The 12,613-nt window shown below is 32.2% G+C and overlaps 1 protein-coding gene across 1 annotated transcript; it reads left to right on the top strand.

Annotated features, from left to right (window-relative positions):
* Positions 1-1,558: 1,558 nt before the first annotated feature.
* On the top strand, positions 1,559-7,736 carry LOC121739319 (sulfhydryl oxidase 1-like). Its single transcript, XM_042131710.1, has 2 exons — positions 1,559-3,451; positions 7,396-7,736. Exons 1-2 carry the CDS (start codon positions 1,758-1,760, stop codon positions 7,397-7,399), a joined length of 1,698 nt encoding a protein of 565 aa, XP_041987644.1. The 5' UTR covers positions 1,559-1,757; the 3' UTR covers positions 7,400-7,736.
* The last annotated feature ends 4,877 nt before the right edge of the window (positions 7,737-12,613 follow it).

Raw genomic sequence — 12,613 nt, 5'->3', positions numbered from 1 at the left:
CACCTTAAAACTTATATTATTATTATTAATACCTAAACATACTGCGTTGAATCAAGTTTTTAAAAAATACCTGCTCTAATAGGTACTGCGTGAAATTTTAATGGTTGTTTTCCCATAGTAAAATGATTCTATCTTAGTTGTACGATAGACTTGAGAAGTTTTTTTTTTGTATTCAAATCATAAATAAAATACAGCCGGGCTATAGCCGCTCGCGCCTATCGGCATAAAGTTGCCATAGCACCTACGTGATACAAAATATTTTTCATTTTCAAATTCAAATGTCTTTATTGCCAGAATGTTGTTGATATAAAGGTTTTATTAAATACTTATAGTTTTAACATTCTGCCACAACAATGGCGCGTAATTGAATTAAACTAACTTATATAAAATTAATTAATTAATTAGTCGTTCTCTTACAAAAAAAATATATATACCTATAATTTACTAATTAAAGAAATATATAAGCTTTATATAAAAATAATAATTATAAATTAACTTTAAACTGAAATACATATGATTAGATTGTTTAGAAAATTTACTTTCAAACAAAAGTACTTATAAGTACTTTTGTTGTTATTTATGTCATAAGATATTTTAATATATACAATATACATGTCCATTGTATTATTTTTTTTAAATATCATATTATATTCATTCAGTGTATGATAAATGCTTTCATACAAAGCAATTATTTTGTTTTTTATTCAAATCTACAACTTTTTTGCTAGCCCTACGGACATAAGCCCAAAAGTCATAAAAAATAATTACTTGGGACCAATCGCCAGATGAAAAAAAATGTTAAAAATTCATATCTGGTGATTGGGCCCACTGGGCCCAAAAACCTTGGTTGGGACGAAACACCAGAGTACTCAATCGGATGGCAGTTCATATGTTTCTGATCAGAAATTTCGGACAATTTGCGGCCGGCCTTAGCGCGAAGCACTACGTATATGCGGCCGCGGCATAAGACATTTTTTCAAAATGGCTTCCTTAAAACTTATCAAACACCTTGTCACTGTCAAAAAAGTGATAGTTATATTATAAAAGAATAATTGGAACTGCCATCCGTTCATATGTTTCTGATCAGAAATTTCGGACAATTTGCGGCCGGCCTTAGCGCGAAGCACTACGCATATGCGGCCGCGGCATAAGACATTTTTTCAAAATGGCTTCCTTAAAACTTATCAAACACCTTGTCACTGTCAAAAAAGTGATAGTTATATTATAAAAGAATAATTGGCTTCGGAGGTCGGCCTTCACTATCATCATTCATTAACGGCCGTTCCCAATATTTGATCTATCTCTGGTTTTGCCCTACTAGAGATAGGAATAGCTCACATTAGACATTAGAGACATATATTTTATGTCAATTGTGAGCTATTCCTATCTCTAGTAGGGAAAAACCAGAGATAGATCAAATATTGGGAACGGCCGTAAATAGAGAAAACATAGAAATGGCTGTATGGGCAACGCTCCCTTTGCCTGTCCCGACCGGGACGAATTAAAAAAAAATATCACTGTCAAAATACACTACTGGCTGCTGCTGACGAGTGACGAGTGACGACAAAATAATAATGTCGTTGGCTACGGTTAGCTAAATTAATTTTATTACGATAATCGTTATTCGTTGCATTACGTTACGCGTTTATAAAAGGAACAATCGTTACATTTATGTTCAGTTTTTACTAGGAAACTCCAAATAGTTGTCGTTTTGGTGTGTGTTTCGTTTAAAAAAGTGATTTAATTTTTCATTTAAAATGAACTGGCATCTATTTGTGCTTAAAATCGGATATTTTATTGCCGTTGTAAATAGTGCAGTAATTCCAGACTCAGAAGATGTTAAGGATCAAGGCCTGTATACCGACACTGATCATGTTACTATACTTACTGTAAAGAATTTTGAGAAAAAGGTTTATGGACAACCACAGGCAATAATAGTTCAGTTTTATAACAGTTACTGTGGTCATTGCAGAGCTTTTGCACCAAAATTTAAATCCTTGGCATTAGAAATAGAATCTTGGAAGAACATTGTTAAATTAGCAGTAATTGATTGTTCAGTTGAAGAAAACAATGCAATATGTAGAGATTATGAAGTAATGGCATACCCCTCATTAAGATATTTACACGAAAGGTATGTCAAAGGAAATGGTAATGTTGGTGAAAAAATTTCTGCTATTGACACTGCTGAAAATCTTAAAATAGAAATCATTAAAAAAATTCAACATGAACAAAGAATCGGTAGGCTCAGAATGAGTCAACCTCTTAATATTGCTGCTTACGCGACTATAGATGCAGTATTGAGCAATGTACCAGTGAACACAATGTACACATTTTTAATGTTTGAAAGTGAGAATTCTACACTTGGCTCTGAGTTGACTTTGGATGTAAATGATTACAAAAATGTCAGTGTGGTTAGGGTTTACAATGACAGTGAATTAGCGAAACAATTTGGTATAAACAACGTTGGACTTGTTGCCGTGAAAAGAAACCATGAAACCTTGAAGTTTGGTATTTCAGACACAAATCCCACTGTACAAAACTTATTGAAGTCCTTGAATGCATATTTACTTAATAATAGATATGTATTTCCTATAAGAAATACTGACTTTAATGATTTCAGTAATCACAACAACAATGATAACACACACTCGAAACAAGACTTAGATGCTGTGTACTACAGTGATTTAGAGAAAACAATTAAAACCAGTTTGCACACAGAAATAACACGGCACAAGATCTTAACAGGGGAACCTCTAGGTGTGCTAGAAGATTACATAGATGTTTTAATAACTGCTTTCCCATTTAAGCACAATAATCTGAAAGTTTTCCTTACCCAACTAAATGCTAGTTTAAAGTCTAAAAATCAGTGGACTGGAGCCGAAATTTATGACTTAGTTAAGGCACTAGAAAATAGTATGGCTGTCTACAGTTCTGATCTAGACTATGTTGGGTGCAAGGGCAGTCAGCCACAATACAGAGGTTACACTTGTGGTCTCTGGACACTGTTCCATACATTGACTGTAAATTCATACCAAAAAGAAGAAAACCTAGGCCCTAAAGTACTAAAGACTATGCTAGGCTATGTCAAACACTTCTTTGGCTGCACCGAATGCTCAGAACATTTTCAAGCAATGGCTGAGAAAAATAGATTGTTAGATGTTCAAGGAAATGATAAAGCCATTCTTTGGCTATGGATTGCACATAATGAAGTAAACCTTCGGCTCGCCGGGGATGTAACAGAGGATCCTCAACACCCAAAGATACAATTTCCTAGTGCAAAGAATTGTCCTGAGTGTAGACTTGCAAGAGGTGCTTGGAATTTGAAAGCAGTATTCCAATACTTGACGAGGATGTACGATGGAAGTTACATACAGATGGGGAGAACAGCACGATCGGCCGACACAACAAACAGCCCATTCTCAAATCTGGATATTGGGATGTTAAGCCTCCTGTACATATTATCTTTTATTATGCTTATTCTTGCCATAAAATATTTCATTGCAAAACACTTTTTCCGGAAACGACGTTACAAACATGTATGGGCGAAAGTACAGGCATGATTTATAATTTTAACTGATAGCAAAATGTTGAATTATATTTGTATCTAGTTAAGTTAAATTATTATCAATTCGGCGCATCGCAGACGACAGGCTATCCGTGACGCAATTTTTAGTCCGTGGAAATAGTATGTATGCAATTATATGCAGTTACGCACACGACGCGCAGCGCAGACGTGTGTGTTACTGCATATAATTGCATACATACTATTTCCACGGACTAAAAAGTGCGTCACTAATAGTCTGTCGTCTGCGCTGCGCCTAAAAGTTACATTTTTGTATATTTTATATAGAAATTCGTTTTATCAATAATTGTAACATCAAATTTTGTTATCAGTTTTATTAGGAATCCAACGAAAAACAACTAAATGAAAAACATTTCATGCCATTACATAAAAGTAGGCCTGCAGGTATCTGAAAATTACTGGCTCCTATTGTTTTTTTTTTTTTTGGGCGTTAATAATACATTTGATATTTCATTTTGCACTATATTAAACTAATATTTCATGCAAATTATATTCATGTTTAAAAGAACAAAGACTGACTAAGGCTAGAGACAGGTTGTTGCAGGTCTACTTGTATTTAGGGTTGCCAGGCGTCCGGATAAAGCCGGACACAGTCAGGCTTTTTGATTGCGCGTCCGGCCAAAATTAAGAGGAGTCCGGCTTTTGCAGAACTTTGAATCAATAATTTTATATGAAAATCTACAAATTTTACAAAGTTTTACACCTAATAAAATGCAAAAATGGTATGTTAAAATATGGTTTTAATAAAACAGAAAATTACGAACGTATTCCTACACTAAGAGTTCAAATTCTAAGTATTCGATTGCAGGACAAGCTGGCTGCTTTGTCCGGCTTTTCGGTTTAGTGACCTGGCAACCCTACATGTATTATATCTTATGAATATAGGTGGATCCATACACAACATACAGTATAAAATCTGCATCTTATTGTGCAAAAGTTTTTTAGATCATTTTAGCATTTTAAGTACATGTAATTTAAATGTCCATTACATATAAATGTTTTGTGTGTATTAACTTACATTGAAGACTATAAATTATTAGTGATACTATTAACGCAGTTCTACTGGTATAGTTCTTGCAATCTACGACCTCGCGTAGCCTTTATTTGTAGTTGGAAATACGAATAGACATTTTCGTTAGTGTGCGTACCTAACGGAGCAGTCAGTAGCGAGCGAGCCATGTACGCGTGTATAGATATGGTCACTCACACAACTAAGGGCGCCGCGCACTCGTAGATTGCAAGAACTATAATTAGGGGTTCAGCTTTTCTTAATTTCCATAAAAGTTTCAAATGAGACTGAAACTTCAAACTAAAAGCATTTATCCTGTGCCGCTTCACTTTTATTTACAATATCAATACAATAAAATGATGAGTTCCTGCAAAACAAGAAAATTTACTGATAATGCATGGACAATTTTTCCTCATGTAACAGGAATTTATTAAACAAACTGGCTTTAATGTTCATAATTTCTTTTCCAATTAATGATATTGCATTTTTAAATTATTTCGAATTCTAGAAATTTTGCTAGTAACTCATTTATGCTAATCAAGTACCAATGTGCCAAACTAAGAATTACTTACTTTAAAAGTACAGTTTTTGAAATTGGATTTAGGAAGTTTTTGATAATTTTATAATTCGATTATTTATTAATCTTAACTCTATGTTGATGAAAAAGTTCCAACAAATAACGAATGTTTATCTTATGCAGAATTTTGTGCGCAACTTGGGTACATTTGAATTATTGTTATTGCTTAGAAAATATTATACTAAAACGTAGTATGTGACACAATCTGTATTAAAAAAAACTAAGCTAATGTCTGTGATACAATAATATGTTGCAATGCCTTAAGCGCTACTTACACATGGCAGTTAATGGTAAAGGTGTACAAGTATGATACATCTTGTTATGTCTTTCCCTTGAAAACACCTCAGCTTTAATATACTTACGTTATAACTGTGGTGTGAAAAGGCCTTTTATCATTCGAAGTTCTTGATGTTTAATTCTCGTGTCGTGTATGTTCTAAAGATTTTTAGCATACTTAATAGACTATTTAGTATAAATTGCGAGTTGCTTTCGACTTATCTTGTTCCACATAAACCCAGTGACCAATCTTGATGATCCGAACGACATGATAGAACTCGGTTGCGTTGAATTCTAAAAACAACTGTCCATTTAGGTGTCTAACTGCCGCTCTCAAACACGATTACACAGTATTAATAACTTAAAATTACTTTAATTAAATGATTAATATTTCTCTAAGTTCGGCAGTTAAAAACTGTCTTTGGTAGTTAGGAATATCGCAATGTGTTGTTACTTTGTAACATCGCGTACAATTGTCTTGTGCTAATCGATTTCTGAAATACAGAATTCTATTCGTTAGGAATGAACACAGAAATTTTACTCGCTATTATTTAAACTCGTATCTTAGCTTAAAAGTACAATATACGTAATTTTGTGCTATTCCTTTTTCGACTTACCTAGGGCGTAGTGCTTCAACTTAATTATAATATTTTTACCGTTGTATTTTGTTGAATTGTTTGTAAACTGTTCATACCGCCAGTTCTAGTCACATTTTGTATGACTCTGCTGTGCTTACATAATATTATCATTATAACACCAATCATAATATTTCCATCGTCTATACAAGCTCTTTCACTATCAATTATTTATTAGACTTTAAAGTAGGTACGTACAAATTTAAAGGGTTTAGAACCCTTTTAGCTAAAGGTGCTTATACTACCTACTACTTACACTACCTGAACCGTAATATTTCGCTATTAACATTGTATTTTTTACATAATACGTAATTTACAAAGTACCTAAAATAGTTTTTATAATGTTGGCTGTCTCAAGTGGACCTAGTGTAGCCTAAGCGTTATAACCTACTGTAATTATATTACCTGAATACAATATTGATTTTAATGTATGTAAATACAAAATTTACAAAATAACAAATTGTAATTTGTAACTATCATGAATGGTCAATTTTCAGTATGATATAACTAACCACTAAATAGGATTGATTTACAGATTACATATATGTATAATCAGTTTTAAACGGTATACCTTGAACATTACCTTCTGGTATAAGTTTTCAGTAAATACGTATTAAATATTAAAATGTTTCTTGTAACTGTCATATTTGAATTAAGACTAATAAAACTTTCCCCTATTAAGATCGCGACAAACCGCCAGAAGTGAAACCGACTTGTACTAGGCTAAGGTCAGTTAAAATAATTTTTATGGTGAAGGGTATTAAAAGAATTCGCTTGAAAAAGCAGTCTTCTTTTCTATTCGGATTTAGCTGCGATACTAAAACGATGCCTAGGTCACAATCCATACTAAACGGGATTAATTTTAGAATAGTTCAGAAGCTAATAAATAATAATAAAGTAATATAATATTTCCAAGTTATTTTAAAATATTCGTTAAGAAAATATTCATTATTTTTATTGCTAATCTGCAAACATATTTTTTGATTAACAAATTATTACTCGACTAGCGCTTTATTGCTTAAATTAACTAACCATCATGTACCATCGAGGAAGTTGATTCCTATGCAATTGACAGACCAACGTTTTTGGTCGAATATGTCAATTCAATGTTAATTGTGATCTGTCAGCTGGGTTTGACGTAACGCAACCAAATTACTTAGGTCCCCGATTTGCATAGGAATCAACTTCTCTGATAGTACCAATACATCATGTTACTAATATTTCAGATTACCCCCATTATGGCTGATTATATTATAATATGTAAAATGGTAATAAAAAACTAAATTGTACATAATAAAATTATTTTTTCTTTCAGGTAAAACTCGGATTATGATTAAGTGTTGCGATTTGCGTGAATAGAACAAATAAAACGATAACACCAATATGACAAGAAAGTAACAAAAGCGTATTTTTGTATCTAAGTATACCAGTACTACATAAGAAATTACCAAACTAGCTGTAAACAACACTTCCTATATTATCTGTAGTTTAAGGATACTGTATACAGTCATGTTATCAAATATATGAATATTGTCTCAAAAGATGTTATGTAATGTAATTTATATCTTCGAAAACAGTGAACTTCCATCACAATCAGTCTAATAATTTTTCTTTCCATATTATTATTTATGAATGAAATAAAATATTTATAAGAGAAATTGTCTTTTTTAATCTCAGTATCCTCTATACTTACCAAGATTTTGTTTCAATTAAAGTAAAGAATAATATTATATATAATTTAGTAATATTATACTTCTTATCAATTTTAGAGTAAATTATAAAACTACCAGACATGATATCAGTTAAGTTGATAAAACGTACAAAAGGTCAACGAACAATAAAACTCATGTTAAATTTCTCAAATATTTACTGAGTATACATGAATAAAAACCACGTCAATACACATACATGAAAAATTGTGTTCACACAGAAAATGTGCATTTCCCAGTGCACCGTTTACAATATATTGACCGACATTAATAATAAAAATATACGACTTCGCAAAATTGCAACCTTATAAAGCAATATTCACACCTCAAAAATGTTCTAATAACGGTATTCACTGCGACCATTTTATTTAGACTTATTCTATAGGTATTATATGGACAATGGAAAACATTTTCGAGCTTAAGTAATAACTTTTGTACTTTTAAATAGGTATCTACTATCAACAATGTATACGCGATATAAGTGCATGGTTCACCTTTTCTAAAACCCAATCGTAAAATTTAGATTCACAGAATTTTTTTTTGCCAGCAATTGCTACCTACTCAAATTTCCGAAAAATGCCAAGTAAGCTACTAAAATAAATAAATAAAAAAATTATTAACTTTTAGAGCTTCACCCGTCGGTCGGTGGTGTTTTCTTCACTACTAGAACGTTCCCTATAGGAATTAGGATATAGGTACTTAATTTCTTAACTTGACTCATATTTTTTGAACTTGCTCTCACTTTAAAATTTCCTTCTTATATTGTCGGCATGATTTTTTCTTGCTCGTAACATAGGTTGTTAAACTAATAGGTATGTATGTATTCTGTGACATAGGTAAAAATTTCCGCTTTTCTACAGAACTAAGATCACTCATAATTTAATTAAAATGTTTATGAACCGTCGCAAACCTTGTTGATTACACCTATTTCATCTATTATCAGAAGGTACAAAGGTTTTCTAACGTAGCTAGTTTAAGTAAGTACTACTTATCACCTAGGTCATAATTAAACCTAATAATGAGGTTAGGTAGCAAAATTTACGAACACTAACATAGTTTGCAATTTTTTTTTAAATCAGGAAACGCAATCCGTCGCTCATTAGAATTAAGAATGACAAACATTTTAAGTTTTAACTAATTTTGTGATGACTGATGTGCCTTAATGAAAAGACTAAAGAGGCTTTTGCTGCTCTCTTAGACAAGACAGACTATGAATTAACCTTAAAATAACCTTCGTCTGTAACCAAGTTTAAAATGTAAATTGTGTCTCAAAAGTTACAATGAAAAAAATTGCATGAAACTATTTAGTGTTTATGAAAATACTTTTGAAAAGAAAACCGACTCAGGAATGTTATTTTAGGTAACTAGACTATAGATAAAGCTATTTCATTTCTACAACCTTTATATGTTCTAACTAAAAAAAAAAGAAAAAAGTCGTACTTTGCAAGACAAATCATTATAATTCTATTTTTTTTTAATGTTTGTCATCTAAGGGGAGTTGTTAAGAGGGAACGCGGTTGCAGTAGAATTTAATCGAAGAAACTATTGCCATCACGCTTCACCCTGCGCCGGCACGTGTATTGTGATAGAGACAGTTTTATAAGTGGGAGAGCCATGCTTCGGCACGAATGGGCCGGCTCGACCGGAGAAATACCACGTTCTTCAAACAGCGCTTGCGCTGTGTTTCGCCGAGTGAGTGAGTTTACCGGAGGCCCAATTCCCTTCCCTATCCTCCCCTATTCCCTTCCCTTTCCATCCCTACCCTTCCCTAATACCCTATTCCCTCTTAAAAGGCCGGCAACGCACCTGCAGCTCTTCTGATGCTGCGAGTGTCCATGGGCGACGGAAGTTGCTTTCCATCAGGTGACCCGTTTGCTCGTTTGCCCCCTTATTTCATAAAAAATAAAAAAGACAGCTGATAAGTACAGTACTTAAATTGAGGTAACCTAGTCCTCTGATTCCTCCTTCAAAATAGAACCTCTCTAATCTCAATCAACTAATTATTATTTTTAATATCTTCAGGAAGAGTGGCGGGTATATATATGCCTCTACGTTTTTATTTTATCTGAAAGATCTGTCAATTTGTTTTATGGTTGGTGGATTGGCGGGGTACGAGATATTTTTTTTGCGATTTTTGCAGGGTCATATTTTTTTATTTAAGTATTAGTGAATTTAGAAAAAATGGAACGTAGAGGCATAGATTTAACAGATCCCGAAAGAGAATGATTAAAGTGGTCCAAATTTCCACCACCAACGAGACCCATATTGCTTATTGTCCATTAAATATAGAGTAACTTTCATTATGAGACAAATTTAAAATAAGGTGTCAGTTAAAAGTTATGACCATATTATGAAAAATATTTGTTGGGGTGAAAATATTGATATTGATATTCATCTATTTCAGTAAAAACCTAATAGGAAATGCCAAGCGACATCACATAACATAGATTGAGTAGTTAAAAAGTGCAATAGGATCATATAAATACTATTTTACTATTTTATGTAATAAAATGGTAGAAAACTTTTTCATTCCGTCATAACATTTTTCTAACAAGATATTTTTGGTTGAGGTTCAGTAATAATGATTCCGTATTTAGCAGACCATTACGTAAGTGTTATTGGTTGTGGACATTTGCTCCAAACTCAATACATTTTTATTACTTACATCTACAATATTTTTCATACAAAATGGTAAAAAACACGACTTTTCATTCAGCCATAACTTTTCACTGACTGGGTATTTTCGATTGCGGTCTGGTTATAATGACTCAGTATTCAGTGGACATTTTTACTATAAGTATAGGTCTCGTTAGTGGTGGAAATTTGGACCAGACTCCATACATTTAAAAACATTATCTTTTGTATAAAAAATCATTTGTCTAGACGCATTGTCCAGGGAGTAAATTAAGGAATAGGTACGTTTGTATGGAAATACATTGTGTTGGCGTTTCCTCTTAACATGAAATTTACAAAACATACTTTAAAATGATTATTATGTTTTAAATACTAGTTTAAGTCAATAAGCAAGTAAGGAAAAATATTATGCAAACCTAAACATTATAAATAAACAACAAAATAAAATATTTGAAACATAAAAACATTTGATAAAATCTTTTCCATGAGACTCTTTGTTCAAATAAGCAGTAATACTTATGTAAATAACTAGATAGTCTCGATTAATATCAAAATATAAGAATAAATTAAACTAGGAAAATTTTGAAAAAGCCTCAAAGTATTCAATAAATTAGAATAAATATTATTTTAATACATATATTTTTACAAAAAGACTTAATTGAGATTCTCTACTCACTACAGTATTACAAAATTGAAAGTATAAGATAAATATATACAATATTATAACTCCCATAGAGTTTAATAACATTCAGATCGAAAAATTGCACACAAACATTGCCTAGTATCTAGAATCTTTTTATTTAATTCTAAATAAAATAGCGCAGTGAAGAACAACTAGCACATAGGTATAAACTACACGTCTTACAATACACTAATAAAAAAAGAATAGGTAAATTAATATGAATAAAACGTAAATAATTTGTGCGATGAAATTAACTTAAATATAGCAACAATAAAAAATCAAATAAAAATAATATATTTTTGTGGGGTTTCATTATTGTCGTCACATTATGTTTAACATTATCATCACTAGAAACCTACAGAATGCCTACAGGTAAGTAGGTATAGGCCGCGCAAAACTATATCGCTCGCCGAAACTGGAGGGAGAGGTCTGGTGTACGTACTACCCCGCTCACTCCTCAGCCCACGGCTAGGGTTGCCAGGTCGCTTAACCGAAAAGCCGGACAAAGCAGCCAGCTTGGCTGACGTTTGTACAAAAAAGTCCTGCTATCGAGTACTAAGAATGAACTCTTAGTTTAGGAATACTTTCGTAAGTTTCTGTTTTATTAAAACAGTAATTTTTCATACAATTTTACACTTTATTAGGTGTAAAACCTTCTAAAATTAGTAGATTTTCATATAAAATTATTGATTCAGAACTCTACAAAAGCCGGACTCCACTTAATTATGGCCGGACACGCAATCAAAAAGCCTGAATGTGTCCGGCTTTATCCGGACGCCTGGCAACCCTAAGCCCACCAAAGCGACCCCTTACTTTCGTTTGAGTATTTCGATACCATTTTTGAGAATTAGTGGTCATCAAGTTTTGCACGACTTATGGTCTTATGTTTTATAAGAACTTCGTTTTTTTACAATTTCGACTTGTGTTAAAGAGGATAAGAGGAGGATGGATTGGATTTTCCTAGCACAAAGTATGAAAGTAGTCCTTATGGAGGAATGGATTTTCCTAGCACAAAGTAGTCCTTAAACATGTTCTAATATTATGTAAGGCCGTGTGTAGGCCAATAGTAATTTAAATTTTTAAACTATTTTCTTCGTTTAATATTGTAAAAATATGTTATCGACATTTGAAACCCCATTAAGTCTTATGATAAATCCTAAAATATTATCAATTTTTCTTCTGCGTATTATGGCACTATAAACAATATGAAAATTAACTCGTTGGGTAAAAATGGAAAGTCATACAAAATAGAAGGATAATCCAAATTAAGTATTACCAATATGATTACATCATATTATGTGCTATAATACTCGCTCTGGTAACAAAAATTACGCAAATAAGTTAGTATATAAATGCCTTTTTGTTAATAAAATAACAAACACTAATTAAAAACATACTCCATACTGAGGTAAAAAGTAGAATTAAAGTTTTAATACATACATATTTATAATTACTGAACAAAGTTTATCGATTGACTAGCTGAGGTAAAAATATAGATTTGAACAACA

The sequence above is a fragment of the Aricia agestis genome, chromosome Z, assembly GCF_905147365.1.
Source record: "Aricia agestis chromosome Z, ilAriAges1.1, whole genome shotgun sequence".
NCBI classification, from domain to species: domain Eukaryota; kingdom Metazoa; phylum Arthropoda; class Insecta; order Lepidoptera; family Lycaenidae; genus Aricia; species Aricia agestis.
The sequence above is the reverse complement of the archived record's forward strand: the minus strand, read 5'-3'. Positions and strand labels throughout refer to the sequence as shown.